This window comes from Apteryx mantelli, chromosome 18 (genome assembly GCF_036417845.1).
Source record: "Apteryx mantelli isolate bAptMan1 chromosome 18, bAptMan1.hap1, whole genome shotgun sequence".
In the NCBI taxonomy this organism is placed as follows: domain Eukaryota; kingdom Metazoa; phylum Chordata; class Aves; order Apterygiformes; family Apterygidae; genus Apteryx; species Apteryx mantelli.
In genome coordinates this window covers 18,311,679-18,339,548 of record NC_089995.1, presented here as the reverse complement: position 1 = coordinate 18,339,548, position 27,870 = coordinate 18,311,679, and the positions used below count along the sequence as shown (strand labels likewise).

Below are 27,870 nucleotides of genomic sequence, written 5' to 3'. Positions count from 1 at the left end.
TCCTCCTAGCACAGAAAACGTGCTAAGGCAGCACCCATCCCACAGCCAGGACAGATGATCTTCTACAAGACTGCTATTCTCATCCAAACCACTCAGTCAGGTTTGGAGGTTGTCATCGAGATTTCCAGTTCCTGAAATTAAAAGCATCATCTGCAAAGGAAGAAACCCTTTTATATCCTCAACAAGTTTTAGGCAAAACTTCTCCCACTCACACATGTAGCAGTGAAATTGCTCAAACTCACATGCCTGAAAAGGTCCACACTATTGACAAGAGGTTTCTCCTCTTCTCTCAAACAGGAAGATTACCCTCTCCCAATAATACAAAACATTGGTTCTTTCTTTAACAGTCCCTAAGCTTTTCCGTAAAGTTTCACTCCCTCTGTGTTTTACCAGACCAACATACAATTACAGCTAACAAGTTAAAACAAAAAACTTCATGTTCCCCACAGTTAATAAAACCTTCAAATGATCAGAAAGGAGGACTTCAGTGCATCCCAAACCAGACACTTCTTAAAGGCTAGAGCAGCAAAGAGGCCAAACTTTTCGTTGTGGCCACTCCTGATGTTCTCACAGCTTGTGTTCAGCGCAGGAGAAACGCCTTGGAGCAACCTTCACCGCTGGGCATATCCTAGCACCCGGGATAGTCTGAAACAGTCACAATATGCCCACAATTTTGGAAGGGTTTGAAGCATTTCTCTGCACATGTTTGGATGGTGGCAAGCACAGAATATACATATGCACGAATATATATTTAAAGAAGTGTGTTTCTGCTCTGACCTACTCCTGAATTGCAATCCTAGCTGTCATGACCACACACAAATACAATAAACCAGCAGCACTCTTTCAAAAATATTTATTAGCTCATTAAAGTGACCTGTCATTGCTGCTGCTGCCAGATCAAGTTATAGAAAACCCATACTTCAAGCACCCAACTCCTTTTAGCTGGAGACAGTGTAAACATCACTTCACACACATACAGCGTATGTATGTCTTAAAACAGGAACAGTTGTGAGACTCGCAGCAAGTTGAATCATCAAAAGAATATTTGAGAGTTGAATATTCTACGTTGGTGTTTCAAACCTTGCAGCCCACAGAACATCTTTGCAAACCACGCGGGGAGAGAATGACAGCACCCAGCTCCATGAGGAAGAGGAGCCCGGCAAGACGCTCGTGACCAGAGGACCAGCCTGATGCCGAGACGGTTGGGCTTTAGAGTTCAACCTTGTTAAGAAGTGCAAGCTTCCCAGAGTGCTATTGTTTAATTAGTCTTTCTGCACATTCAACAGTACATTTCTGCCTTATAGCAGTATCTTCACAACCAGAAGGGCTACACAATTTGCTTAAAAATCCCAAAGAATGGGTTCTTGGAGAAAAATAGGAAGAGACCCTAAATCCTCAGAAGTTACAGCTTTTCCTGGCTCTTTGGATTTGTCTATTCTCTTCACGGAACCAAAACCTGTAACAGTCCTCCTGTCCCCTTCGCTGATCAGACCTGGGAAACACATGGTGACCCTCAGGAGGAAACCTCACTCAGCGAGCACGGACGAAGGCGTTTAAGCCATCGGGATCCAACGTAACAGGACCCACGGCCGCCGCGCAGAGGGTCTTCCCAGCTGTCACTTCATGCCCACGCGTGTCCCACAGACAACCCGTTCCGGCTCGCTCAGGTGCCCGGGGTGCCCTCTCCTTCCACCGCCCCCGTCCACCCACGCAGCCCTCTCCCGGGACAGCGAGAGCAGCCCCCGACTCGTCCTACACGCGCCATCAGCTCGCGCCAGACCCGCAGCCCCTGCGCCCGTAGCGGGCAGAGCTGCACCTGCTCAGCGGTTTGTCTCGTATTTTCTTAGTCTTTTGCTACTGCCTTTGCTTCCTTGCCCTGCGGCCCTGCTCCCGTCTGCTTCTCTAACGCACACTGTCCCAGCTAAGAAGTCTAGAGATAAGGCAGGGCTAACAAGCTAGAAACGGAATAAGTATTCCGAGAGGCTAGGGGAGGAAAGCTTTGTAAGGCTTAAGCCTTTTTTTTTCCCTCTCCAAACAGGGCAGAGCATTTTGTCTTTCCCTTCTTTGGGTGTCTTTTCTCCCCCTCTTTCTCTCTGACTCGAACCCCCTCATTGCCGATTTCGGCCATTCTCAGAGTCTCGTTAGCCTGTGCCCTCTTTACACTGCTCCCTCTTCCCTCAGCACAGACGGAGAAAAGGCAGTTCCACCCAGAGTGTCACAGAAAACGTCCCTCCAGGCGAGTCCCCTCGTCACTTCTGCTCCGCCTCGTCGGCCACTGTGGTCACCTCGATGGTGGTGGTGTGTTCGTCTGCTGCCGCGGCACCCTCGACGGCGCCCGTCGGCACGGTCACAATCGCGCTCCCGCTGGGAGCCATTTGCGTCACGTTCTGGATGGCGGTGCCGAGTCCCGGGAGGGTGAGCAGCTGGAAAGGGCTCACGACCTTTACGACGGTGCTGCCGTCCTGGATGGCAGCCGTGCTGAGCACCGTCAGGTTGGAAGCGTCCGGGTGGATCTCCACGGCGTTGGGGAAGCTGGAGCCTGCGGAGGCCAGCACGGTGTATCCTCCCAAGAGCGGCGACGCAGGCGAGCTCACCGCGGGAGGCTGGGACGGGCTTTTCGCAAGCACGGACGTCGGAAGCGCTGAGACCACTTTGCTGAGGGGGAGATTGGCGAGTTGAGAGACGGGCATCCCCGGAGCCACTGCAATCTGCGCTGGCTGGGACAGGACTTGAGAGGTTATGGCAGCCGGCCCGGACGTGGCCCTGGTAAGTCTGGGACGTTTTAAAGGCGTCGGGACAGAGACTGGCGTCAGAGTCATCAGTACGTTATTGAGATGCTGCGATTTGTGCTTCAGCTCCTTCGCCCGCTTGCGGTGCTCATCGCACTGCTGCTCCAAAGCTGAAAAGAGACAAGGATCAGCGAGCGCAACCCCAGCCTGGGCCACGAACAAGCTTCCCAGGGACCACCGCCGTTGCAAAACCCGAGGTATGAGAAGCTGGTCCTTCCGCAGCTGGTTTAGCATGTGCCAGCTTTAACAAGAAATCCACTTTCTTACACAAAGAAAACACACTACCAGTGATGACAAGGGAAAGAGCACTGGCTTTTCTCCGGGATATACCTGCCAAATCCCGCGTATATTGTTCTCTCGAGCGATCCATCTGACATTTGTGGCTAGCCAGGACCTTCTTGACCAGATCCAGCATGCCGAAGTTCTGGACTATGTTGTTGAGTAAAACAGCATCTTAAAAACAAGACACAGATCGTTGAGGAAAGCAAAATTCCCAATATAAAGTATTTATCCTTCCCTGGTAAAAAGCCATACAAAAAACAAACACGTTCAACTGAGGTAGCCAAAAATCTGAGTGAGGACAATGGGGGAGAAGACAGAAGAGTCATGAGGAAGTGCAAGAGGTCATTAGCGTATAAACAGTCCTTTCCTACTTAGCAGGCATTGATAAGAAACCTCCTCACACAGTAGCTGGTTGCTGCATCATATTCTGATGGCCTAAATCCCACTTAAGTTCCTGTGCCAAGCATTTGTCCAAAAACCTAAAGCCAGCAAGCAGGAAACACCAGGCACAGGGAATTGGGTAGAATTTAGGCCACCTGAGCAGCCCCAAGCACTGCTGACAGGCTGCCCAAAGCATGGCCAGAACAGTTTTTAGTAGAAGAATCTGTCCAGCTGGCAGCCTCACTTTCCCCTCCCACACCATTACTAAGCTGAAAACACCCATCTAATTTAAAATTTATGAGAATGGTAAATTAAAAGTGAACTAGTAAAAGCATTTCCTTTTAATTTCATTTTCTATTTTTAAGAAAACTGATTTAGTTATGATGAGCTATGTTCCTATAAAGTTATCCATTCATCCTAAAGGAGAAAATCCAAACCCCTCTGCTCAGATGATTCTTTCCAACATGTCCGAGCAGATCCTTACCGCTGAGCTGCAATGGGGGATCTTGCGCTCGCTCCTGCAAGCCTTTTATGGTGTCCACTAGCTCCTGGTGGAACTCATGGATTACTTCTTCCAGAACACCTGCATCTTTCAGCCCTCGCCAGAAAGCAAAAGCATCATCTGGAGAAAGAGAAAGCAGAAGACCCTCAAAACACTTGGAAGAGGCAATGGGGATTTTAATGGCTCACTCTTAAGACAAGTGGCTGCACATCTAGCAGTCCACCAAGGGGATGGCGATTTGCTCTGGATTCTGCTTCTCGTGCCTACAAGGGTGAAATCCACCCAGGCTCTAGGTATAAAACAGCGGGGCAAAACCCAGCCAGAGCACATACCCTGAAGGAGCTGCAACTGAAAGAACAAATGCTTGTGGCATTTTAAAAGAACATGTTTTCTCCTAATGCTTCTTGCATCCTCCATACCACACACCCGATCTGGCCAAACAGGCCACCGATGCCACAGAAAAGGCTGTTCTCAGTTCAGCTCAGGATGCAAATTAGACCCAGGGGCGAGCGAGAGACACCAAGGCAGAGCTTCCTTTAGGAATCCGATCTCATCAGTGCAGCTAGATGAAGCAGCAGGAGCCCCGTCTAAGAAACATCTGTTTCCTTAGCTCAGATTACGCCAGAGGAGCAAGGGAGAAGTTTTATGACTGCTCTAATTTTCCCTAGAGCCACACCAAATGTTTGGCCTATGCTTTGACATTCTAATGCTTAGAAACAATTTTATCTCAAGGCGATGGTGCAGTCGGACTGCGTGCACGCAGGATGTAATTCAGTGCTATGCACCGAGGAGTGGCAAACAAATAACCCGGGAGGAGGTTCGAGCAGGCTTGCAAATTAGGGCAGCTCCAGCAGGAGAGTTCCTATTCGTTGTCCCCGCTGTTTCCGTCTCTTCCCTGCATCTCTTCCGACCTCTACCCCGGATGTGCTGCGCCTGGTGCGCTCCCCAGACGTACCTCCAACGCTAGTGGTCCAATCGCTTGCATCCTCGCAGGTTTCTATGGTAATTGTAGCCGGGGATCCATTCACTGCAACCAATAGCAAGAAGAAAAGAAAAAAAAAGTCCTGATTTTTTCCCCACTGTTTTTCACAGGCTGCTTCTGAGGGAAACACTCCCTTGCTGCATTTCTGTAACTTTCCCTTTTTATCGCATATGACCAGTTTTATTTGACCTTTGCTCTCCAAGCCAAATCGAGAGATGCCCCAGGGAAGTATCGAGCCGCACGAGACCGCTGCGCGGGCAGCACTCGCTGGTGCACCCCGTAGCGCACCGCCGCGAAAGGACCCATGCCCAGGAGGGGGGCTGGTCTCCCTATCCCCCCCCCCCCCAACCACACACACTGCTATTGCGCAGAGCGGAAGTCAAACCCGGTTTTGAGCCCCAAACAGTAAATTTGCGGCAACCCCTTTTTGCCCAGTTCCCAGCCTCGCTGCATCGGCCGGGACGCGGGGTTTGCAGAGACACGAGCCCCCGCGCGGCCGGGCTCCCACCTCGGGGCGCAGAGGGGTGCCGCAGCCCGGCGGGACCCCCTCGCCGCCACCCCCCCCGCCACCCCCGGCCGCTCCTGCGCTCTCCGCAGCTCGGCCAAATCTCTAGAGACGAGGGAGCCGTGGGTCACTCGAGTGGCGCGACGGGAAATCTGGCCCGGAGAGGCTGCCGCGATGTTTTGGGGAGCGCCGGGATGCGGCTCCGAGCGTCCGCAACGCCCAGCTGCCGGCATTAAATCCAGCCGCTCTGCGCCTTCCCTCTGCAGCCATCAGCGCTCTGTTTACTTCAACGCAGCCGAACCCAACGGCGTGGGAAGCGTCTGCTCGTTAGTGAGTTAATTTCCATGATTATATTTAATAGAAACGCTGAGAACAGGGCTGCGATTCCAGAGCCCAGCGAGGGTGCAGCACGCACCAAAACAGACACCGGCTTCCACGGTTACTGCTACCAAAACACCGGGCTCAGCTGCTAGCGGCTCCCTGCAGAGGCAGCTAAGGGATTCAGCTCGGCTTCTGCAGAGCTGATTATGAGCTGAGGATCTGGGGGGAAGGTGGGAGGTGTTTCTCAATGCTCAGTAGCAAAAGGATTTGGGAAATGAGAGTATTTAGAAATTAGAGAACTTTCCAAAAAAAAAAAAAATAGTTACCTGTAATTACAAGTCAAATTAAGTTTAGGGCTGAAGCTACATAGCCACAATATCCTTTTAAATCCATTTTTATAAACTACATGCATGAGGGCAGATAAAAAAAATCTGTTGTATTCCCTGGTTCTCTTTAATCTTTCATCAGACAAAAATGATAAATAATTCAGCCAGGGAGCCTTAAATGAAAATGCTTAAATTATTCAGGAAGAAGTCAGTTTACAGCTTTGAAAAAAAGAAGTGCAGTAAGAGGGACTCCCAACCTGGCCTGCTGCGCAACAAGAGAAACCATGCTGATCTCCGAGCTCCTGCGATGAGCACTGAAGGACAGCTAGCACCTGACCAGCAGCTAGGACAGAAGATGACCTCATCAAGCAATGACTACCGTTTTCCTGTTTTCTTACAGATTAATTGCAGACTTCTGCTTCAGCTACAGAGTTTTGGGTAAGACAGGATGCAAGAAGGGCAGCTCCTCAGGTCACGCAGCGTTACAGAGCACCTAGGTGAATTATTACATCTCTGCCAAGATGCGCTCTAATAGTGACTCTGCCTAGCTCTGACATGGGAAATCCTGCAACAGAGCAGGGAGGAAAAGTAGGGAATAAAAACAACCCACAAAACCAAAAAACAGAGGCAACAATAAGGGGCATTCATTATGCAGCATTATTTATGCTTTAACTCTTCAAAGCCCCTGCTGTAAGGGTGCTAGGAATCACTGAACGTACCATCTGCAGAAGCAGGAGTGAGAGGAATATACTCTGTTGATGTCTGGCTGGTCAAAGACACCCTGGCTCCAGTCAGGTCAATTTTAGTGCTTCGGCACGTGTTCGAACAGACTTTAGCGTGCTGGTAGAAATCCAGCTCTCCAGAGTCCATGATCTTCCTGCAACACAGGGAGCAAGCATGAGAACATACTTGCATCAACAGGGTACTGACAGATTGCTGAAAAACAGCTCCTGTCTGGACGCAGTCAGAGCTTCGCACTCAAACTTTTCAAAATCCTAGATGGAAAGCACAGGCTGTACTTTATCTTTCTGCTTTTCTCTTCCTTTAATACAGTCCTAACTAGCAGGCAATGGGAAAGTGGGAGGAAGCGTTCCCCTGTAAGAGAATCAGTTAAAAAAAAAAAAGACCTCCAGACTTCTGTTTAATAGGCCAGCAAGAATGAGAGCGCAGACAGAGGCAACAGTCTGATTTCACTCATCAAGCTTCCCTGCTTCCTGATCCTAGAGACAACATTAACCAAGAGTTAATTAAAACAGTGCCCACTTCCAGCGCCTGCTCCATACTGGCCACTCGCACAAATCTGACCACTACGCGTAATACTTCAGCGGTGGCAAAGTGTTTTAGGAGGCCACGATGGTAAGGAAAAAGCCCAAACATATCACGTTGTGGCTGAGGTAGAGAACTAGAACAGATTAGAATTTCTGAACGCTTTTCTACCATATCCCAAATTTCCCTGCTAGATCAAACTGCATTAGGAGCTTCTTTGACCACAAATGAATCCAAGGTGTGATGAACTGATGGCTGGTCTTTCCAATGATTTTGTCAACACAGAGACAAGGTTGTGCACAGAGAGGTTATTAACTAGTCAAGCAAAATGTGACCTTATGAAAATGGAAGGAAGAAGGAAGCTACACACTTAGAAGAACGCTGACTGCATTAGAAGTAAATTTTACTGAACAGCTAAAATGAGGAAATAGGAAGAGAGACCAAAAAAGGTGGGGCTTTTTTCTTTCTTTCTTTTTTTAAATCACTTCATTGAAGCATACCACCCTGTCCTCCTCTCCTTCACTGCTGCACATACAGATTAATTAGTAAAGGAAGGAAGATTAAAACCAAATGAATTTCTGACGTCCTTCTACAGCCTGGAAGGAAGCAATCTGCAACAGGTGCCCAGGGTGACATACAGTGAACAGAAAGATTTACAGCAAGCGTTAAACAGGGTAACAGAACTTGGAAGCGGCTCATTTCCTAATTCAAACATGGCTTCAGAGTCAAAGGAAGTGGTGAACCCTTTTAAGACTTGAGGCGAAAGAAGTTAAAATAGTGTGCACTGGCAGAATTAGTGATCTGTATTACAGAGGTGACAGAGGCCACGATGAAGCTCCACAAAAGCAGAACCTCAAGAGCAGGATTTCAGCACTCTAAAAAGATTCCTCTCCAAATCTGTACGATAGAGGACAAATTTCTTCAGTCCACAAAGATTAGCATTTCAAAAATACCTTTTCTTCATCACTGAAACATTCAACTCGGGCTAAGAGACTCAAGACACATTAACTTTTCTCAAGGATATATTCCTGTAAAACTAAAAATACCTGTAGAAATATCAGGACAAGCTGCATGCTCTCAACAGCATGATAGAAGTCTTGATAGAAATCTTCACGTGAACTTACAGTTTAGATTCTAATTTTATAACATAGCTGTTTAACCCTGCTCTGTGGCATTGTCAAAATCCTCCTTGCAGAGCTCTGTGGGATCAGTTGATCTGTTCTGAGGACATTTCCCCAGCTCGGTGTGAGCGATACGCAAACACCTCTGAGCACGTCCACACCTCTGTGGGGCTCCCCCATAGTCCTGCTGCTCTTCCATCTCCTCCTCCTTCCAAAAGCAGGGAAACACCCGGCCTTTGGACAAACTCCTTTCGGAGCTGGTCCCACCCCTCTCTGCTCAGGTCCTTCTGCATGGGGGTCTGTAATTTTAACTAGGTGTTCTCGCTGGATCTGACACGTTTGTTTTTTTTGAGGGCAAGAGGGAGGGAAGAAGGGAAGGTCTCGGTCTGCTCCCTTGAGCACCTAGTCCCCACGTACACCCCTGCAGCCTCTAGCAGGAAGGCCAGTTACGGCCTCAGCCTAGGACCGAGGCAGCAGGAAGTCGGTTCCTTCCCCTTTTTGCTTCATGCCATGTAGGAGGAGACGGGATGTGTTTCTGGTTATAAACTAAAATAAGGTCTCTCAGCTTAAGCAAAGCAGGCTGCACGATTGGCATATATGATCTTCCCAATCTAAACAAGTTGTCTCCAAACATCCCGAGCCTTTGCTGGCTAAGAACAGTCTTACGTTCCTGTGATCTGCTGTCGCTGGGCTTGCCTTCACACATTCTTTGTGAAGTTCTTTCCCTGAAAGACCTGCCTTGCAAAGTATAAGCCTATTACGTAAAATCTACGTGGGGCAAAAGCTGCTTGGGAAGAACGCGGGAGACGCCTGCACACAGGAGAACACAGGCAAACACAAAGCCACTCAGTGAAGAGACTATGAAAATACTGACAATTGCTAGGGAAAGAGGTGATGTATTTTCATCCTGCCGAGAGGCAAAGAGATTTTAATTGAATCACAGTCTCAGGCTGGTGTTCAAGACAACCATAAAAGAATTAAATTCTGTAGTTAAGGCCAGAGAAGATAAATGCTTGCATAAATAAGCTTTAAATAAGCCTTTCACAAAAAAGTGGTACAAAGCAGACATAAAATAATGTGTTAGTTTATGACCAGACTGATTTCATTTGGTAGGTCATACTAAGAACCTGTATACAACACAGCCTGACCACTAGTTGCCATTAAAACCTGCAATGACGTTATGACAGATGAGAACCCAGCATGGTTAAAGTTGTAAAAAGACTGCAGAACCATCTGTTGTCCCAAATTATTCCCTACACACAAGGATAAGCAAAGCCATTGGATGGATAATATTTGGGGCCAGGCTGTTAATAACACAAATGGTCAGTGGTGCAATCGTTCTCTCAGCAGCATGTGTCAAAGCCGTCCCATCCTACCACTTCCCCCCAGAAAGAAGAAATCCCAGCTGTTGCTGTGCACATACAAATAAAGAGACTAACCGGAGCATGATCCCATTCATCCGGATCGCCCGCTTCCAATCCTTTAGGGTTGACTTGCCCGCCAAGTGGACAAACTCTTTGGGACTAATTAGGTGATCATTAAACTGCAAAAGGGAGAAATGCAACATCAGTGTGACACGGCACAACAAATGGAAGCGTGCTCCGCCAACACGGTTCACCAGGCGGCAGAAGGGCTGGCCGCAGAAGTGGTGTTTCCTGGTGCCCAGCAGCAGAGCGGAGCTGCCTCATAGGCCAGAGTTCAACACATTGTTAAAAAAGGAAAAAAAGAAAAAGCTGACAAACACTTCCACACCTTAGAGAAAGCTGACTGAACTCTGAGTTAAGGCTATCTCTAGCTGAAAGTCAAATATTACTTTTATATTTAGTTAGTACCTGCTAATTAAAGCCAGGAGTCTGGCGTGCGTGCAGTACGCAGGAGTCTGCTAGATGCCCAGCCCTGTCCCATCCCACAGCAGCAAGCAGGAAAGCCAGGCAAAACACTTCTTGTGGTTTGTGCAAACTATTAGCATCAGTGTGCTGCTCCCTGCCCCTGTACAGGTCTCACAGTACGGTGAGCTTCAGCTTTGAAAAAAGCTTCAGTTTTCAGGGAACTTCAGCTCTGCTGCGCTGCCGCTAACAAGCAAGCAGACTGGCAGCAGGAGACTGAGTGCTCCTGCTCCTGTTAGGATCTGGTCTTCCCAGCGGCATGCTACCCAGCACGCAAATCCACAGAGCCTTGCCACGATGATTTCAGGGGAAAAGGGAGTAGTGTTATTACTACTTGGTCTTTGAACTCCTGCAGAGTTTGCTACCAAGCACACCAACTGATATCTATTAAAGCTCTGACCTCCGTAACACTGCACACCCACTTCACCAAAAACTAATTTTAGAGAGTTGGCATATACTGTATCAGTAGCCAGCTATTCCCCCTTTGCCTTTATTACCCAACACACCTAGCTGTATCTGAACTCATGAGCTAAATAAAAAGCAACCTGCTGAATCAGGTAGCCTGCTGAAGAGCTGCTTTATGGTCAACCTCCGTAAGGATTTCCCAGGTGCAGGCCTTCTTTTCAACGCCATGTCAGCCAACGCAAAGCTCAACTATTGCGTGGCATTAACTATGTCTCTCTAACAAGCGCACAGGCCAAAGTGCAAAGAGAAAACTGATTTTAGGCAACAGCAGAAGCAACTGATCTGCACCAGTACCCATTTCTTCAGAGATGGGCAAGGTCTTCTCTCCCGCAAAGCAGAAGGGCCATCCTGTAGAAGGGCCCCTCACAACACAGCCCAAAGGAGATACTACCTAAACAGCGTGCTTTCTAATCAGTGTCTAAATGCCACTGATGCCTTACTACAGTATCACAAACTATGTTTCTGGATATGAAAATTTGGCCCTCCTCCCCAAATCCATGCAGTTTTTAACCATGAACCATCCAGGACAGAGAGCAGAAACCATTCAACAGCTCCCCTACCAATAAACTTTTACCAAATCCTCAGTTTCTCTCAGATGGAACAAACAGTGGAAGTGTCCAAACTTTTTCAAAGTGTTCTGACATGCAGCTAAATGGAAACTGCTTCTCTCTATCCAGGACTGCTCAGTTTTGCAGAGAGGACAAATCAGGGACGATACAAGGAGTATGGTACCAAGAATTTCCCCCTCTCCCACCAAGATGTGGTTCTGATGCAAGAAAAAGTTTACCAGGGGTTTATCAAATAAACAGAACAGCCCAGGCAAGTCCAGCGCTGGCACTAGATGGCCTGGCCCCGCTCCGGTTCTCCTCCCCAGCTGGGAAGTGTAACTAGGAACCTACCTCCTCCCTGCACGCAGACGGGTCTTTTATTCTCACCTGCACACACTTCACATTGATCCCAGGGCACACAAACTTTCGCCATATCAGGTTGGCTTTGCTGTCTCCGCAGGTGATAGGGTAAACAATCTCTGCCTCCAAGCTGTCTTCATCTTCAGCCATCTTCACTTCTCACGAGGAACAGAGGCAGGGACAGAGCAAAAAGAAACGTGAGTCGCAGCTCCTGATTAACCACCAGGGTTACACATACAGCAGTAGAGCAGAGTTTAAAAGCTCAGGTTTAAAAAATGCACATGGGGCAGCTTGTTTCTGTGGCTGTAATTCACTCGTGCTTTATCACTAAAGTGTCCAACTACCCAAATTGCTCGAGGAAAAATTGCACAAGCAAATTTACACAGACCCAGCCACAGAGGAGTGTGCGAAACCTGAGAAGTCAGTGGCCAGGGTTGAAGATTCAATTCATTTTATCAAAATGAAACTAATGATTCTAGGGTAATTACACATTCACCCATGTCTTTACAGTGCAACTGTTTCTTTTCAGGGCAACTCGGTCCTTTAAACCTCCTCCAAGAGGGTGCTTGCACGCCGCTGGCCATTGCACCTCTCTGCAGGAGAGCCCATCTGCAGCCAGCCCCTTAGCACGTCCCCCCACTGCTCAGACACGTTCCACACTACAAAACGCTCAGTGTTGAGCCCAGGGTACGGTATTTTACTGGGATAACCAGGGAGGTTTTTAAGGGTCCATTTCCCCCCCTAGATTGTGCTCAAACTTCCTAACTAAAACCCAGAGACACGGTCCAGATCAAATAGCTCTGATCTCACCAGCGCCTCCAGCCCCGGCTGAGTTGCAATCATGACTCAATTAAATTCGCTTTTGCTTATAAGGAAAGCTTGCGAGTTTGCTGGAAGCGGCCCGATCCCAGGGCTGTCGGCGGTGGCGAGGGCTGATGCCAGGCACGGCCTCCCCGGCACCAGGAGAGGGCGGCAGCACTCCAGCGAGCAAGGCAGCCGGCTCCCTCCCCGGCACCCACCTTCAGCGGCACGCATTAGCTCCCCAGGCTCCTTCCCAAAACTTGGGACAGCATCCCCGATGCCCGCAGGAGAGCTGCAAAAGCACAGCCCGTGGCCGGCGTCGGCCAGCCCGCGGCTCCACGAGGCGCCAGCCGGACCCTCCTGGCTCGCGCTCGCCCGGCCCCGGGGAACCGAGCTTTGCAGCGCCGCGGGGCTGCCGGCTACGAGGCTGCTGCAGCGTCTGAACCTACCTAAGACGGCTTCTTTCAGATGCGTTGAAGCTGTAAAGGCGGCGGCAGCCGCAGCAGCTGCATTTTCTGTCTCCAGGGTGTCTTCATTTATGTCACCGCTGGTAAGAGAGCGGAACGCACAAAATTAAGCGACGTGGAAGTACCGTCCCTGCTCCCGCCGTCTCCAGGCGGCCCTGCTTCAAGAGTCATTTGCACTGCATTTTCCCACAAGAGCGAGGAGCCAGCTCTAATTCTGAGAGCTTCAGGTCTGTTTTTCTTTACAAAGATGAAAAACCCACCACCAATAAGGGAGTACCGCTGCCAAAAGCCCAGTTGTCTCTGCCTCATGTCACTTCTAATCACGGCGCTGTGAAGCTCGCTCCAAGCCAGCATGTGTCCCGCACGCAGCCCCGGGCTCCAGCGCCCTGCCGCGCTCGTAGGAAGCTGCCTCAAAGGGCTGCTGTCAGCACGACGGAAACTTCTCTCAAACCCTCGTTTAGAAGTTTCTGCCAGCCACTGGCAGCTTCTCCTAAAACGTTCCCCCAGAAAAACATGTGTGAAACATGCTTCCACTGTCTGGGCTACGGACTGACTAAATCTAAAGCAAAGTAGCTGTACTACTGAACTAGCGCATTGGCTCTGCGTTTCCCAGGAGCGGGGCCTCAGAGAGCAACACAAACGCTGTAAAACAGCACAAAACCCAGCAAATCCAAGAACAGACATGATGTAACTGGAACTTAAAGGTCTATAGCTCCTAACTCAGCCTCCTATAACTCAATATACCTATAATAACCACGAGTTAGCTCTCTGCCAACAGCAGTGAAGACTGCCTTCATCTTCCTTACACCAGACATCTCTTGGTGCTTGCTGATGGAAAGAGACAAAAAAAATAGCTCTAGGTGGCCTCCACGGCCTTACTGCTTGTCTGTTCCAGCTTCCCCGCAGAGTACAGACAAAACGCCAAACCCAAGCCCTTCTGCAAATGGCTTAAGTACACACGCAAATGTAAAACACATTTAGCTCGTCTGATCTGGGACACATTCCTCACCATCTTCTTCTAGGAGATTCCCACGCAAGAAAAGCTCATGCTGGCTTCTCCATAGATTGCATCTGTGAATCCCAGCCAGCTCTCAACATAAAGACTACCATGACCGTTCCTAATGGGTTTAAAGGTGTGTATTTATTTTTGCTGTCAAAGAGGACCAGTCTAATTACTGTAGCAAATTTACTCTACCTCTTGGGGTCCTGCAGAAGGGAGGAGGGAAAACAACGAGAGTTAACCCTTCTGATACTTCAGCAGCTTCACAACGTATAAACTGTCTAAGGAAGACCGTGTGAAGAACGTAAATCTGAAACCTGTCTTGTTTTGGTACCACGGGTGAACTAAAGCAACAAGCCCAGTGATTCACTGGTGGCTGCATTTCACACAGGCAATGCTACAAGGACAACCAAATTCAAGAGCAACTGGTTTTTCCATCCTGGCCTCATAACACACAGCTTCGGGGTGGAACTGCAGCTTCAAAGCATCGCTCCCCTTTCAAGCTGCAGGGCAAGCAGCATGCTCGCACAGGGCAGGTGCGGTACGGAGATAAGGGATCTCGCGTGGGAGGCATCTCGCAGTCGCAGGGTGAGTAACTCAACAGCTCCTGCTTCAGAGACGTGAGAGCACAGGGGGAGCTGAAGAAAGACCTGGTGTTTTTTCACCAATTTGCTACTTAGTTCTTGCATTTCTCCAGAAAGCCTTGGAGAAAAGCCAGAAACACCACTCCGGCAGGACTTCAGGGCTGCAAGGGAGGCAGCAGCCACCTCTGGCGTGCAAACCCCAGCACCCCACGGTCCCAATTCCGATCTTCTCCGCCTGCCATCAGGCAAGAAGCCTCCACTGACTTCTCCAGAATAAACACCCCGGCAGAAAGTCAGCATCTGCAACAGGAGAGAGTCGCAGGGAGCTTCCTCCAGGACTTCCATTCACCTCATTTGTGTCACTCAATGACTGAGGGGGAATTGGGTTGGGAATACTAACCCAGCCCACAACTTAAATTCCTTCCTTAGGAGAAAAACAAAGGAACTTCATCAGCCTGTAAGAAAAATTTAAGTGTCTAGGTAAGGAAGTGTGTCTCTGCCACAGAGATGTACCTGGGGGAAGAGGAAAAAAATCAGCCAGTTTCTCCTCACTGCTTTCCCCCATCCTGCTCCGGAGAAACAGACTGAAGGAGAAGCAGATGCAGAAAGGAACAGGAGAGTACTCAAACATCTTCCAAGCCATAGTGGTTCATCCCATCAAATAAGTATGTGCCTTAGCTGGTTGTCATGACAAAGCTGTGGGAGGCAGCAAAGCTCACGTTTCATCGGGTAGGATCATTCTCAAGTTTCTCCCCAGGAGAATCCATAAACCAGATGGGAGAAAAAAGAAGAAACTAAGTGTCAGTAAAGCAACGGGCTTGCTTCTTCTTTCTCTACTGCTCTTACCTAGCCTGAAAAGCCTCCAAAAAACTGCACCAGGAATGCCAAGTAGGAATATTGGCCAACTGATTGGGGCATAGGCGTACAGACCTTTTCCAATCACATCTGAAAGAGAAGCCTCTTGCTGACAATTACTCTTTTTCTATTTACCTCTGCTTTTTTCAGTCAATCCAAAAAATATGTGAACTAATTAAGCCCTTAAACATTGTTTGTTTTTTTTTTGAATGGCAAACACACCCAAAAGAACTCTAGAAAAATGCATCAACAACACCAAGCTTTGTCATTTTAAGTTGGGCCATTCCTCTAGGCTCTTGGTTTTTAAGTGCCTCAAAATAAGAGTTCAAAGCCTACTTCCCATACAAGCAGTAACCCAGACAAAGCACAGGAATCCAAGCCCATGCTTTCAGCTGCTTTCCTTATGGAAACAGGGGCTGGAAAGCAAAAACAGAGGAGAAGGAGGAAACCAAAGCAGGCTACGGACTCTCCCAAGGAGGAATGGGAGCCCCTGCTAAGGCAATCATCCAAATCTAGAAATGAGACAGTGGGTGGCTCGCTCTGCCGTCTACAATCAACGCTACAAACCTGTTCAGCGAGAGCAGTTCAATGAGACAGTACAGCGGGATTCTTGCGAGTTTAGCGACACGAGCCCGAAATCCAAATCCTTCAAATCTACCTGCCGTGATCCCAGCGTATGGACATGGAGGCGAGAGGAACATGCCCGGAGGAAGCCAGCCAGCCATTCGCCAAGTTCAGGACGTCTCATAAAAGTCTCAAGAAGTCTCAAGAAGCCCTCAAGAAGTCTCTTAATGCCTGCGAAGATATACTCCACTCATAGATACAGCTAAATAAAAATCATCCTCTCTCCGCTCTATAGCACTATCCTGCTTCTGGCTATCCAGAGAGACACTGGGGAGATGAATAAAGGTTTCCAAAGAAAAATAGGAGGGAAAGAAGAATGAAATGAAACCAACCCAATCGAGCCAGTCTCTGCCGCAATCCGTATTGCCAGAGAATGTTGCACTGTGGCAAACGGATCTGCGAAGGCACCTAGCCACATTAAAAACAGAAATCACTCTGCATCCAAAACGAGCCACAACCCCATTTGGGGTCTGGCTGCTTTGCTGCTAGGAAAGCGAAGACAGTCACCATAGGCAAAAACAGCCCAAAAGCAAAAGGAGCAGATGCTTTCCTCCCCTCTGTCATCCACTAATTTGGGAATGAAAAAGGCTCTCGGAAATAATTTAGAGACTCAAGAAGCTGAGGAGGAAAGGGGACAGTTTCTGCACACGGCATCCTTCCTTGGCAGCACTAACGTTTCAGAAGCCCCTTTTTCCCCCGTCGCTTGCCTGGCGACGCAAGGGGAGAGCACGCGATCCCGACGGAGCGGGTGAGGAAGCAGCGTGCCTCTCGTCTGCCTCGGCCCCTTTCCTAACGGGAGTGAAGCCTTTTAACAAGTTTTATGCTCGTTACAGCAGAACGATGGGAACAGGGTCCATTTTATAACAGAAAAGCTGTAGTCTGATGCTCTTCCCCAGAGCCACGGGGAATCTGTGGCACAGAAATAGTAGGACATATTGGAGGAAACAAGACAAATGTGTTTTGTGAAGAACAATAAACAGCCGCTTGCTACTCACTCATATCCAACACAGGAACTCCCGAATCAGACAAACCTGCCTGGAGCCAGGTGCAGTTGTGAACTTGGATTTTCTGCCTGCTGAAAAAATCTAAGCTCTAGAAGCACTAAAAATATATATGGGCTCTGGATACCATCCAGTGACACTCTGAAGAGAAGCAAAGCAAATAACCTATTACTACATGGGGCTTCCAGGTCTAAAACAAGCACTGCTCATGTCATGAAAATATAGAAAAGTCCAAACAGAATAAACTGAAACAAACAGCAGTCTCAAATCTAAAATACCATCAAAAAAAGCCAGAAAAATTTTTAAGTCACACAGATTCACCTTGTTTTTGAGAAGTGACATTGCATTCAATATTTTGTGGTTTCAAGGACGTGTCTGTTATTTACATTGCCAGTAGCGATCCCACTTGTGTTGCTTACAGTGACAGCAGAGAGTTTTCTTGCAGAGCTCTGCTAAAAACCTTGACCCCCAAACCACCCCCTGGGAACAGCAGTTCTGCTACACTGCAGCCAACACGCTGCGGATGGATTCATCTCTTTGAGGTACCCAGCTCAGTGGATCAGTTACGACTAGTGAAAAAACACCGATTTAGTCACTGGTGCTCGTGTCCATTCCAACATCCACTTCCATTCAGACATTCCCCCACCCCTTAAAAGACATTTGCACCCATCTGTCTAAAAAATTTTTTTCGCATTGCTTTTTGTTTCTGGTAACAGGAAGGCAGTTTAAAACCACCTGTGAGAACACAGCTCTAGAAGAGCGAGAGCGGAGCCTGCTCAGCGCTCACGTCGCCATGAGAATTGCTCGACGGCAACGAAGAGCAGCAGAACCTCGCTGGACTTGTGCAGACGCTCAGCGCACGCTCTCCCAACGGTGTCAGCAAGAGCGTAACTCGAAATCGGAGATTGTGCGGGTGTCCCTGCGATCGCTGTTTGAGGGGATTCTGGCCGAGCAGCCCGAACAGCAGCGGAATGCTTTGGAGATACCTTCACACAGACCAGACCCCAGGCTCGCTCCTTTGGCTCCACGGTGCGCAAGCGGCATAGGTGAAGCCGCAGGAGACGCTCGCTCCCACCCTGAGCCCTGGGTTTCGTGTCCTGCAATATAAGGCTTTCCAGCACGTAACCACTACGTTACTGCTAACTGCTTCTAACACGTACGGTGAAACCATTTCTTACCCATGCTGAGAGAGGTTTGTGGTCACGAGCACCGTTTTCACCTCTTCCACACCGCTTCCATCAACCGCGTTGTCGGGCGTTGTCACTACGACCACCTCCTCCATATGAACACTCACATCAGGCGTTGCCATCGGGAAGGGTGCGGGGACCGTGACGAGCAGCCAGGCAAGGAGACCCCGCTGGGAACGGCCCTCCTGCTGAACGGGAAGAGAGAGGGAAGCGGGTGTGAGAAGACCTCCTGGTTAACAAGGGCTAGGAAGAGAAGGACGAGAGGAACGGGAGCAAGGGGTGAGGGGGCTGCAGGCAAATCCACGATCCTAAAGAAAAGATGAACTCTTGTGCACGAGCTCTTCTTCTACAGGTTGCCCAGAGAGGTTGTGGAGTCTCCTTCCTTGGAGATATTCAAAACCCGCCTGGACGCGAACCTGTACAACGTGCTCTAGGTGACCCTGCTTGAGCAGGGGGTTGGACTAGATAATCTCCAGAGGTGCCTGCCAACCTCAACCGTTCTGTGATTCCGTGAAAAGATTAGTAAATCCCCGACCCCGCTCCACCTCCAGCCGAGGGAGGAAGGTCCATGAACCAAAATGCACTTTGCAGAGTGAAGGAGGCTAACTCACAGGGGAAGAGGAAAGAGGGTGGGGAACGGACTGTGGCACGAGCGGCAGGGAGCGCAGCACGCGAGAGTTAGAGCACACGCAAATAGGAAGCACTTCTACAAAAAACTGCATTCACCTAACGCTTTAAAATGATACAGAGACACAGACTGAAGGTGTGTTCCCAAATGCATTTCAAACTCTCTTTAAGAGAGAGATCGCACGCTGCTGGAAGAGCTCACTGCAGCCCTTGCAAGGCAGGTGGTCTCGAGAAATAACGGCAAATTCCTCCCACCCTCCAAACTTGCACCCAACCGACAACAACAACCAGACTTCAAGCCTGCAGAAACGAAGTGACATCTGAAAACCATTCTGAAGTCAGTGTTTCTAATAAATCAGCAAGACCTTTAAGCCAGCGTTTAAAACCAGCCTCAGCGTTAGTTTGTCTCCAAGGACCCACTGTCTTTCCGGGATAACGCTCCCGGCCTCCTGCAGCTCTTCTTTGCCTTGCCTGGCTCAGCGCTGGCTGCAGGGAAGGAAAGACGCCCTGAAGAACTGCGAGGCATCGCTGCCCTGCTAAACGCGTCAGCCCCGCGAGATGCCCTGAGCCGGCGGCAGCAGCGCTGCCATCCTGCACCGCGCAGCCCGACCCTGGCAGGGCGACGATGCTCAGCCGGGTGCTGCAGAAACGAACCTCCAACTGTCTGCGGTAGCTAGTTCTCAGAGTTTGGTTCTATTCTGAAAGCAACCAAGGAAAAAATAAAATACACTTATTCTCAGCCTCTCTGGAAATTAAAATTAGTGACCAACCTTTTACTGCATCCACTCCTGCAGAGCCAACATTTAAAAGCAAGAAACCTGGATGCTGTTCCTCGTACAGTAGAAATAACACTGTTAGCTACTGGCAGAACTACTGCACGCGCCTTTCATGGCTACGCTGCCTTCCGTAGCCGTTCGAACCCCTGAACGCCAGAGCATCGTGCAATGAAAGCGCTCGCTCTTCGCTCAGAGCTTTGCTTTCAGCACAATTTGAGCAGGACCAGAAACACCGCTGCTCCTCTGCAGGATGCTTTAAGCCAAGAACTTGCAAAAGGCCAGCCAGTACCACGCTTTTATCGCCCGGACAAGAAACAAGGGGACAGAAATGAAATTAGTTTTCTGAAAATTTGGGTTGCTCGAGCCAGTAGCACAGCAACACGTGTACATGTACGTGCACACGCGTGGCAGCGGCTTCGCCGCCTCTTCCAAACGGGCCGCGGGCTCCCGCGCCTGGAGGAGCAGCACGGCCGCGGCGGAGCGAGCGCACAGCTCTCGCCGGCTCTTCCCGGGCCGAAACCTCAACGCCGCGGACGCGAAGCGGGTGACGGACTTTGCAACGGGACGGACGCCCCGCGGGGCCTCCCGCCCGGACCCCCGGACCACGTGCCCATTCGTCGCCGCCCTGCAGTTCACCCGATCAGGCCAGGTTAACGGTAGACGGGTCTCTCCGAGGCAGAAGCCAAAGGCCAACGACAAGAGCACTTCAGTCTGAACAGCAGCAGCAAGCTACAAGCAGGTGAGGCCAGCCGGACCGAGAGGAGGACGAGAGAAACGGGGGTTTTCATTAAAACCCATCGTTATGACAATTTCCAACCCGGCCCGAGGGCCCTGCCCCAGCCGCACGCTGCCTCCCCCCGTTTTGCGAGCGGTCGGCACAGGCTGGGGCAAAACCGGGCGGACGAGTGAAAGCAAGCATCACCTTCGCTTTTCTTCCGACTTAGGGCCGACGTGCCTCGAGCCTCAGCCGATACCGGGTTTGCGTTTACATAAATCACAAGCACCTGTTACAGAGACAAACTCCGGCTCGCGGCCGCCGTTCTGCCTCGGCCGCCCCACGTCACCCCCGGGGACATTTGTTCCCTCTCCCGCACCAGAGCTGCTGGCCGCCACGCAGAACCGCAGCACCGCGTGGAGCTCCCCCCCCCCCATCCCGCAGGGGGGGAGCTGTGCCAGAGCGCGGCACGGAGCAGCGGGCACCAGGGTCTGCAGGAACAGTCGGGGGTGTGTGTGAAGACTTAAAATAAAAAAATATACAAACCAAAAAAAATGCCCCAAACCATGCATACACCACTGCAAGAGGTGGGAAAGATGTTGGGGGGGGGGGGGGTGAGCTGAGGGCACACAGCCATGTCCCCACTGCACAGGGAGGAGGGGGCACTGCTGGGGGGAGTCCCCGGGGAGGGGGGACGCACAGGTGCAAGGAGAGGCGATGCAGGGGGTGCAGGTGGGGTGCCTGGGGGGAGCATGGGGGGGTGCAGAGCTGCGCGGGGGGGTGGCACAGCTGCACTGCAGGGGTACACGGAGGGATTGCACAGGGCAGTGGGCATGGAGGAGCTGCACGGGGTGGGGGGTGCGCCAGGGCAGAGGGGACCTGCACCAGGGGGGAGCGGGGGTGCCCAGAGGAGTGTACAGGGGTGCACGGAGGAGCTGCATAGGGTGGGGGGGGGGGGACAGGACACCGGGGAGTTGCACACGAAGGGGTGCCCAGGGGAGCTGCATGCAGGGGCAGGGTTTCCGGGGTGGGGGTCACACTGCACAGGGGGTGCCCGGGGGAGCTGCACGGCAGAGGGGCTTCCGGGGTGCCCGGGGCTGGGGGGGGAGGGGTTCTCAGGGGAGTCGCACCGTGGCCGGGGGGGGGGGGGGGGCCGGGTGAGTTGCACCGGGTGGGGAAGTTGCACGAACGAGCGGGGGGGGGGGGGGGAATGTTCCCGGGGTGCCCGGGGTAGTTGCACCGGGTGGGGGGGGCGCCCGGGGGAGTTGCACCGGGTGGGGGGGGTGTGTGCTCCCGGGGTGGGGGCAGTTGCACCGGGTGGGGGGGGGTGTGTGCTCCCGGAGTGGGGGGCAGTTGCACCGGGTGGGGGGGGGGGCGGGGGTACCCGGTGCCCGGGGGAGTTGTACCGCGGGGGGGGGGGGAAGGGGGGAGCCCGGGGCCGTTGCACCGTGTGTGGGGGGGGGTGGCTCCCGGGGTGGGGGGCAGTTGCACCGGGTGGGGGGGGGGTTGCACCGCACGCAGGAGCCGGCGGGGTGCGGGCAGGGGGCGGCGCGGCGCAGCGCGGCGGGGGAGGGCGGGCGGGCGCGGGGTCCCCCCCCCCTCGCGGCGGGGCGGCGCGCGCGCTCCCGCCGGCGGCGCCGGGCGCGAGGCCGTCGGGGGGGGGGGGGAGGGAGGGAGGGAGGAGGGGGGCGCGTGGGCGCGCTCACGCTGGCAGCGCCGGGCGCGAGGGAGGAGGAGGAGGAGGAGGAGGAGGAGGGGGAGGAGGAGGGGGGGGAGGGAGAGCGGGGCGGGCGGGCGGCCGGGCGCTGCCGCCGTCTCCCTGCCGCTGCCGTAACGTCCTGACGCTCCGCAGGGACCCGCCGGCCGGACGGTGCGTGCGGAGGCCCCGCGGCGGCGGCGCCGGGCCCGGCTCTTACCTCCGGCCGGGTCCCGCGGCCCCGCGCAGGCTCCGGCTCCCGGCGCTCGGCTCCTTGTTGGGCGGCGGGCGGGTGGGTGAGGGGCGGGAGGGAGGGAGGGAGGGAGAGCGCGGGGGGGCAGCGGGGCTCCGCCGCGCGCGGTCCTGGCCCCCGCGCAGGCGCACGCCGGGCCGCCGCTCCTGGGACTTATTTCGCGGGGGCGCCGCGGCCCGAGCCGGCTGTGAAATAGGTGCCGGGCCGGCGCAGCGCGCATGCGCGGCGGTTGCTGGCGGGAGCGGGGAGGCGGGGGGGAGGGTGGCGGGAGCCGGCGCGCGCCGCCGGGGGCTTCCCGCGCGCCGGGTCGCTGCTGCCGCGCGGGGCCCGGCGGCCCTGCGTGCACCGGGGGGGGGGGGTTCGTGCACCCCGGGTTGTGCTTGTCCCTGCGGGCCTGCATGCACCGGGGGGGTCCGTGCACCCCGCGCTGTGCGTGTGTCTCTGCGGGCCTGCATGCACCGGGGGGGGTCCGTGCCCCCCGCGTTGTGTGTGTCCCTGCGGCCCTGCATGCACCGGGGAGGGGAGCCGTGCACCCCGGGCTGTGCGGGTGTCCCTGCAGCCCTGCATGCACCGGGGAAGGGGTCCGTGCACCCCAGGCTGTGCGTGTGTCCCCCGCGGCCCTGCATGCACCGGGGAAGGGGTCCGTGCACCCCGGGCTGTGCTTGTCCCTGCGGCCCTGCATGCACCGGGGGGGTCCGTGCACCCCGTGTTGTGCGTGTTCCTGCGGGCCTGCATGCACCGGGGAGGGGAGCCGTGCACCCCGGGCTGTGCGTGTGTCCCCCGCGGCCCTGCATGCACTGGGGAAGGGGTCCGTGCACCCCGGGCTGTGCTTGTCCCTGCGGCCCTGCATGCACCGGGGGGGTCCGTGCACCCCGTGTTGTGCGTGTTCCTGCGGGCCTGCATGCACCGGGGAGGGGAGCCGTGCACCCCGTGTTGTGCTTGTCCCTGCGGCCCTGCGTGCACCGGGGGGGGCCGTGCACCCCGGGCTGTGCGCGTCCCCGCACAGCTGTGCATGCCCCAGGGATTGTCGGTACACTGCATGTCCCTATATGCCCTCCAGGGCCATGCAGGCTCCTTGGGTCACTGCATGCTCCCTGGGGGGCTGTGTGTGTCCCCCCCACAGCTGTTCACGCCCCCCCGGGCCCCCGTGTGCACCCAGAGCTGTGCAGGCACCTGGCGGAGGGCCAGGCATGCCCCCGAGGCTGGGCGCAGTGAGGGCGCTGGGCATCTGGGCATCTTCCCTCTGTCGCTGCGGGCGCATGTACCCTGCTCGTGGCGCGCACGAAGGCTGGAGGCTGCCAGCTTTCAGCAGGGGCATCGAGGTGTCGTCAGTGACCCCCCAGCTCCCCCGGCCCGCGCCGGGGCTGTCCCCGGGGCGAGCAGCGGCACCTGCGCTCCCCTGTGCGTTTGCTGATGTTCACAGTGCCTGACGCAGCCCTGCGGGAGCTCTGCCCGGCTGCTTTGCCACCAGCTCAAAAGGCCTAATAAAAATAAAAGATACAGAAGTTCTCTGAAGACTTTTTACTGTGCTTATCGGCAGTGAATTACAGAAGGTGAAAGAGGAAGCTGTGTTTTTCCCCTGGAACCTGCTTTTGAACCTGGAAGTGGTGCTGTCGGGGAGGTTTTTAGTTTCCATGGGGCTTTTTCGTACAGCTCCAGAAAGCGGTGCTGCACGGGTGAGCGCCTTCTCGTCGCAGTGGACCTCTCCCGCATGCCTGGGATGCAGATTTGCAAACCATCCCTCAGCTTTTTTCTTTTGTGGGCAGGTAACCTGCAAGGGCATGGGGGGGACGCAGAGGGTCCAGCAGCCGCCCCGCGCGGCCGAGCCCGGCTCCTGCGTCAGCCCTGGGCTCCCGCTCCCGCTCCGGCCCTGGCTCCGGCGCAGCTCCTGCCCTTTCCAGGCCCAGCACTGCTTTTTTTGCTAATGCATCGCTTTTTTCTGCTAGTGGGTGGCTAACGCTTTCCGAAAAAGAGCCAGGCCAGAGGCAGTAGGAGTCATTATCACTTTTTGGAAGGGTCTCGTTAGGTTCCAGTTTTGTCCGTCTTGCGAGCTCTGCGGCCGCCTCCCCGCGCGCTCCTCGGTGGTTGGCAATATTCGCTGCGTGACTTTCTAAGGGATGCGTCCGATAGGCTCGTGGTGGCTCAGGCAGTGCTTGTTTTTTCCAAGGCGCTTCCTTTCCTTTTTCCATCCTCCTCATCCATATTTCCAGGCCGACGCTGCCAGATAACTACTTGCCAAAATAGGGACTGTAAGAACAGGGCGAGCGCGGAGCAACCCTTCCGCGCTCGAACTTTCGGTAGCCTGCGGCCTCGCGGAGAGCAAGACCTTTCTTCTCGCTGCCGGATTCGGGGCGCTGGGAGCCTCCTCGACTCCTCCCCAGCCAGGCCGGTGCAGGCAGTTCACTTGGCTTCTCCTCCCGGCGCCGTACCGTCTCCGGTGCTCCTTCGTACCCCCGGTATCCGTTGGCAGGCTCGTGCTCAGCCTTACTGCCTGCGAGGTTGCTCAGAAAGGACGTACTATAATTTTTCAAACTTTAGCAAATTATTCTGCGAAATCCGTGAAAGCTGGGCTGTCACGTTGGACGCGCCGCGGTTGACGCTCCGTGCTGTTCTCCTTGCTCAGACACAACTCCAGCATTTGGAAAGGATCCTTCCCAGGCACTTATAAGATTTTGCTTTGTTGCCCAGTTGCTGATCTTTTAAAAGTAGGTTGATACATGATATAATCTGGCCCCAGACTTTGGTGCCGTGCCTTCGAGCGAGCCCGGTGCTGCCTGCGAGCAGGTCACCCGCGGGCGTTTGCCCTCCCGGCGGCTCAGCTCGGGCCCTGCCGCACGCGCCGGGTGCCGGAGGACCAGGCTTGGCGCCTCTGTAATGCAAAGGAGCTTTGCGGCTCCGAGGCGCTGGGCCTTTTCCTAAGAAAAATACCAAGGTTCAGTTTATGATGTCTTTTATTTATTTATTTATTTTTTAAAGTATTCCTACACCTGGATTAGTGGTATATGGTGAATCACTTAGGAAAAGGGAGGCAAAGCTGTATTTCCAGTTAGGCTGTTATCTTAAAAAGCGTGAAGGTCGTGTTGCAAAAATAGAAATCCTGTTTGTGCCGGCGGAGGCATCCTGTGCGCCCGGGAGAGCGGCGGGGCGGCGCAGCGCGGCGGCAGGGGCTGGCGCGGGGACCGGCCCTGGCTGCCTTCCCTGCGCCCGCGGGAGAGCCCGGCTCGGCGCTGGCGGTCTGCTGGGCAAGGAGCAGCCGTCCTGATGCCTCCCCGCGCGTCCGCCTCTCGCGCGCCGAGCTGCGAGCTCTGCGGGAAGTCTCCCGCGGTCGTTACTGCAGTAGGATCGCAAGACGCGTGGCAGCCCGCGACGGCGCTCCTGGTTCAACAGCCCAGGATGGAGGGGGCGGCTGGGAAGCGAAACTGGGCGCTGCTCACGCTGCCAAAGGCTGAGCAAAGGCTGGCGGGGGATGAAGCAGCCGGGGAATCGGCCCGACACCTTCCCCTTAGGTGCCCTGGACTGCAAATCTGAACGTTTCCCGTTGCAGCTTTTGGGACCTTTTGGCGCACCTTGCCCCGGGGACGTGATTTTGGCCGCGGATGACGTGCTGGGTGTCGCCGGTCACCGTCCTGCTTCCCCCCACCCTCGACACGCCGGGGCCGCGGGTCTCACTGCTGCCCAGGCCGGCTGCAGCAGTCTGGGATGTTTTTCAGGAAAAGCTCATTACGCAAACAGAGGGTTTCTTCTAAAAAGAAGGTCATATGCTTTCTAGAACTGGATTTATTAAATTTGTAATTGTCTCGTATAAGTCTCTTTCATCTTCCTCTGGAAGGACTTTCTATGCCCTCACCTTTCTAACCATAAGGGATGGTTGTTTTACCTTCACTCAAGCATTTAATTATTTTTTTCTCGGAGAATGGAGTTAAACTATGGATCTGTGCATCCTTTACATTAGATAAACTACCCATTTAGGAAAGAGATGCTTAAATTCTATTTTCTTAAATCTTTAGGTCAATTTTCTGTTTAATGCATTTTATTATTATTTTCACAACACAAACAGAAGCCTTAGGAATGAAAACAGTCAATTAACGGAGAGAGATGGACACATATGGTTTCATACCAAGTTTATTTCTTTTTTTTTTTCATAATCACTTCTTTTGCACAACAACAACCTCAAGTTGACAATGAAATGCACGCGGTAGACCTAAAGGAACCAGACAAGGCTCTGTTAGTGGTGGAAAGTCCTTTCCCGACACCGTTACAGTTCCTCATCAAGCTGACGGTGGGAAGGAACAAGCTAGCACGCGCTGTGTCCTGAGGAGCGAATCCTGCACGAGGCAGCCGGGATCGGACCGGCACCGCGGGAGGGCAGCCCGGGGGAGCTCAAACATCGCTTAGGTTATGACCCACCCTTCCGGCAAGACCGTCACCTTCAAAACCCCTTTCTACAGCAATGTGCCAGTTTATCCCTCGGTGGGAGGTGGACAGTTCTGTAACACTGCTCAGCACTTGGGTGCTTTCCATTTTCAGAGCACTTTGAAGACATGAATTCATTGATTCTCACAAGGCCCCTGGGAGGTCGGGAGGGATTATTGTCCCTGCGTCGCAGGAGGGAGAACCGAGACACCAGCGGGGCCAGGACGCAGGGCAGGCGGCGCCGGGGACCCTCGGCTCACGCCTCTCCCCGGCAGCGGGGAGGGCTGTCGCCTCCCTACGCCCCCAGAGGCCAAGGATTACCAAAACGTAGGTGGTGGCCAGCGCCCCTCTTCTGCTTTACTTAGAAGACAACTGACTACGAAGGTGGAGTTACGGGTCTTAATATGTCATCTCATCCCTAGCATGGGTAGTAAGAAATCTCTAGCACCATGAACAGCCATTCCTCGACTCATTTCTAGTGGTAGTAAGAGCGTATGTGCATATATCACTTCCATGTATGCATTTCTGTGCGCACGTGCACAGCTGAGTGCACAACCCCTCCAAGTGAGTAAAGCAACGCAGCTTAATGGAATTAATGAACCCCACGAGACAGGCTGTGCGGAGCCAGGGCCAGAGATTCACACTGGGCTAAGCAAAGCAAGCAAGCTGAAGCTTACATTTTAACAGGAGCCGTGATTCAGGCTTGCCCCCAACGTAGGATGCATGCAATTACCTACCCTCTCTACCACCCTCTCTGCAAGGTTAGCTTTAAAAATAACCCCGCATCTGGATTATAGCAAGTTTTATTTTATGATGCAACAATAATAAGAAAAGGAATAGGCTCAGTCCGCAAGCAGTCCGAGGGCCTAACGTCCTCAAATGCACCCTTTTACAGACAGAGCTGAGCATTTTGCTCGAAATGTTAATGTCAGTGCAGAGCTGGAGTTTGGAATATGAGGCCAGTTGTTGTAGCTCTTGCACAGAAGCGCTGCTCATCCGGCGGTCTGTGCCAGCTGGGGATGAATTTAGCTTCAGCTTCTTTGTCTTGCCTGAATCAGAGGCCCTTCTCCAGGAGAACTCTTTGAAACATGTATGCACACTAATAAATTGTCACCATCTCATCTTTCTTCCCTCGTA

The 27,870-nt window shown here is 53.1% G+C and overlaps 1 protein-coding gene across 4 annotated transcripts; it reads right to left on the bottom strand.

Moving 5' to 3' along the window:
* Nucleotides 1–844: 844 nt before the first annotated feature.
* GMEB2 (glucocorticoid modulatory element binding protein 2) lies at nt 845–22,348 on the bottom strand. Of its 4 annotated transcripts, none has more exons than XM_067307774.1 (10): nt 22,288–22,348; nt 18,245–18,441; nt 12,985–13,082; nt 11,762–11,892; nt 9,915–10,018; nt 6,808–6,965; nt 4,910–4,981; nt 3,937–4,074; nt 3,120–3,242; nt 845–2,899 (listed from the first exon to the last, which is right to left on the bottom strand). In XM_067307774.1, exons 2-10 carry the CDS (start codon nt 18,373–18,375, stop codon nt 2,250–2,252), a joined length of 1,605 nt encoding a protein of 534 aa, XP_067163875.1. In that variant the 5' UTR covers nt 18,376–18,441; nt 22,288–22,348; the 3' UTR covers nt 845–2,249. The 4 variants fall into 4 exon arrangements, with proteins under 4 accessions (XP_067163875.1, XP_067163877.1, XP_067163876.1 ...); XM_067307776.1 differs by having other exon boundaries at nt 11,762–11,889; XM_067307775.1 differs by having other exon boundaries at nt 18,245–18,438; nt 22,288–22,340.
* Nucleotides 22,349–27,870: the final 5,522 nt, after the last annotated feature.

Coding starts and splice junctions, on each gene's coding strand:
- GMEB2 (XM_067307774.1), bottom strand. CDS start 18,375: ATGGCAACGCCTGATGTGAGTGTTCATATGGAGGAGGTGGTCGTAGTG. Junction 6,966..9,914: donor ATGAATGGGATCATGCTCCG/GTTAGTCTCTTT, acceptor CCTGTGTTGCAG/GAAGATCATGGACTCTGGAG. Junction 4,982..6,807: donor CACTCCTGCTTCTGCAGATG/GTACGTTCAGTG, acceptor TATTGGTTGCAG/TGAATGGATCCCCGGCTACA.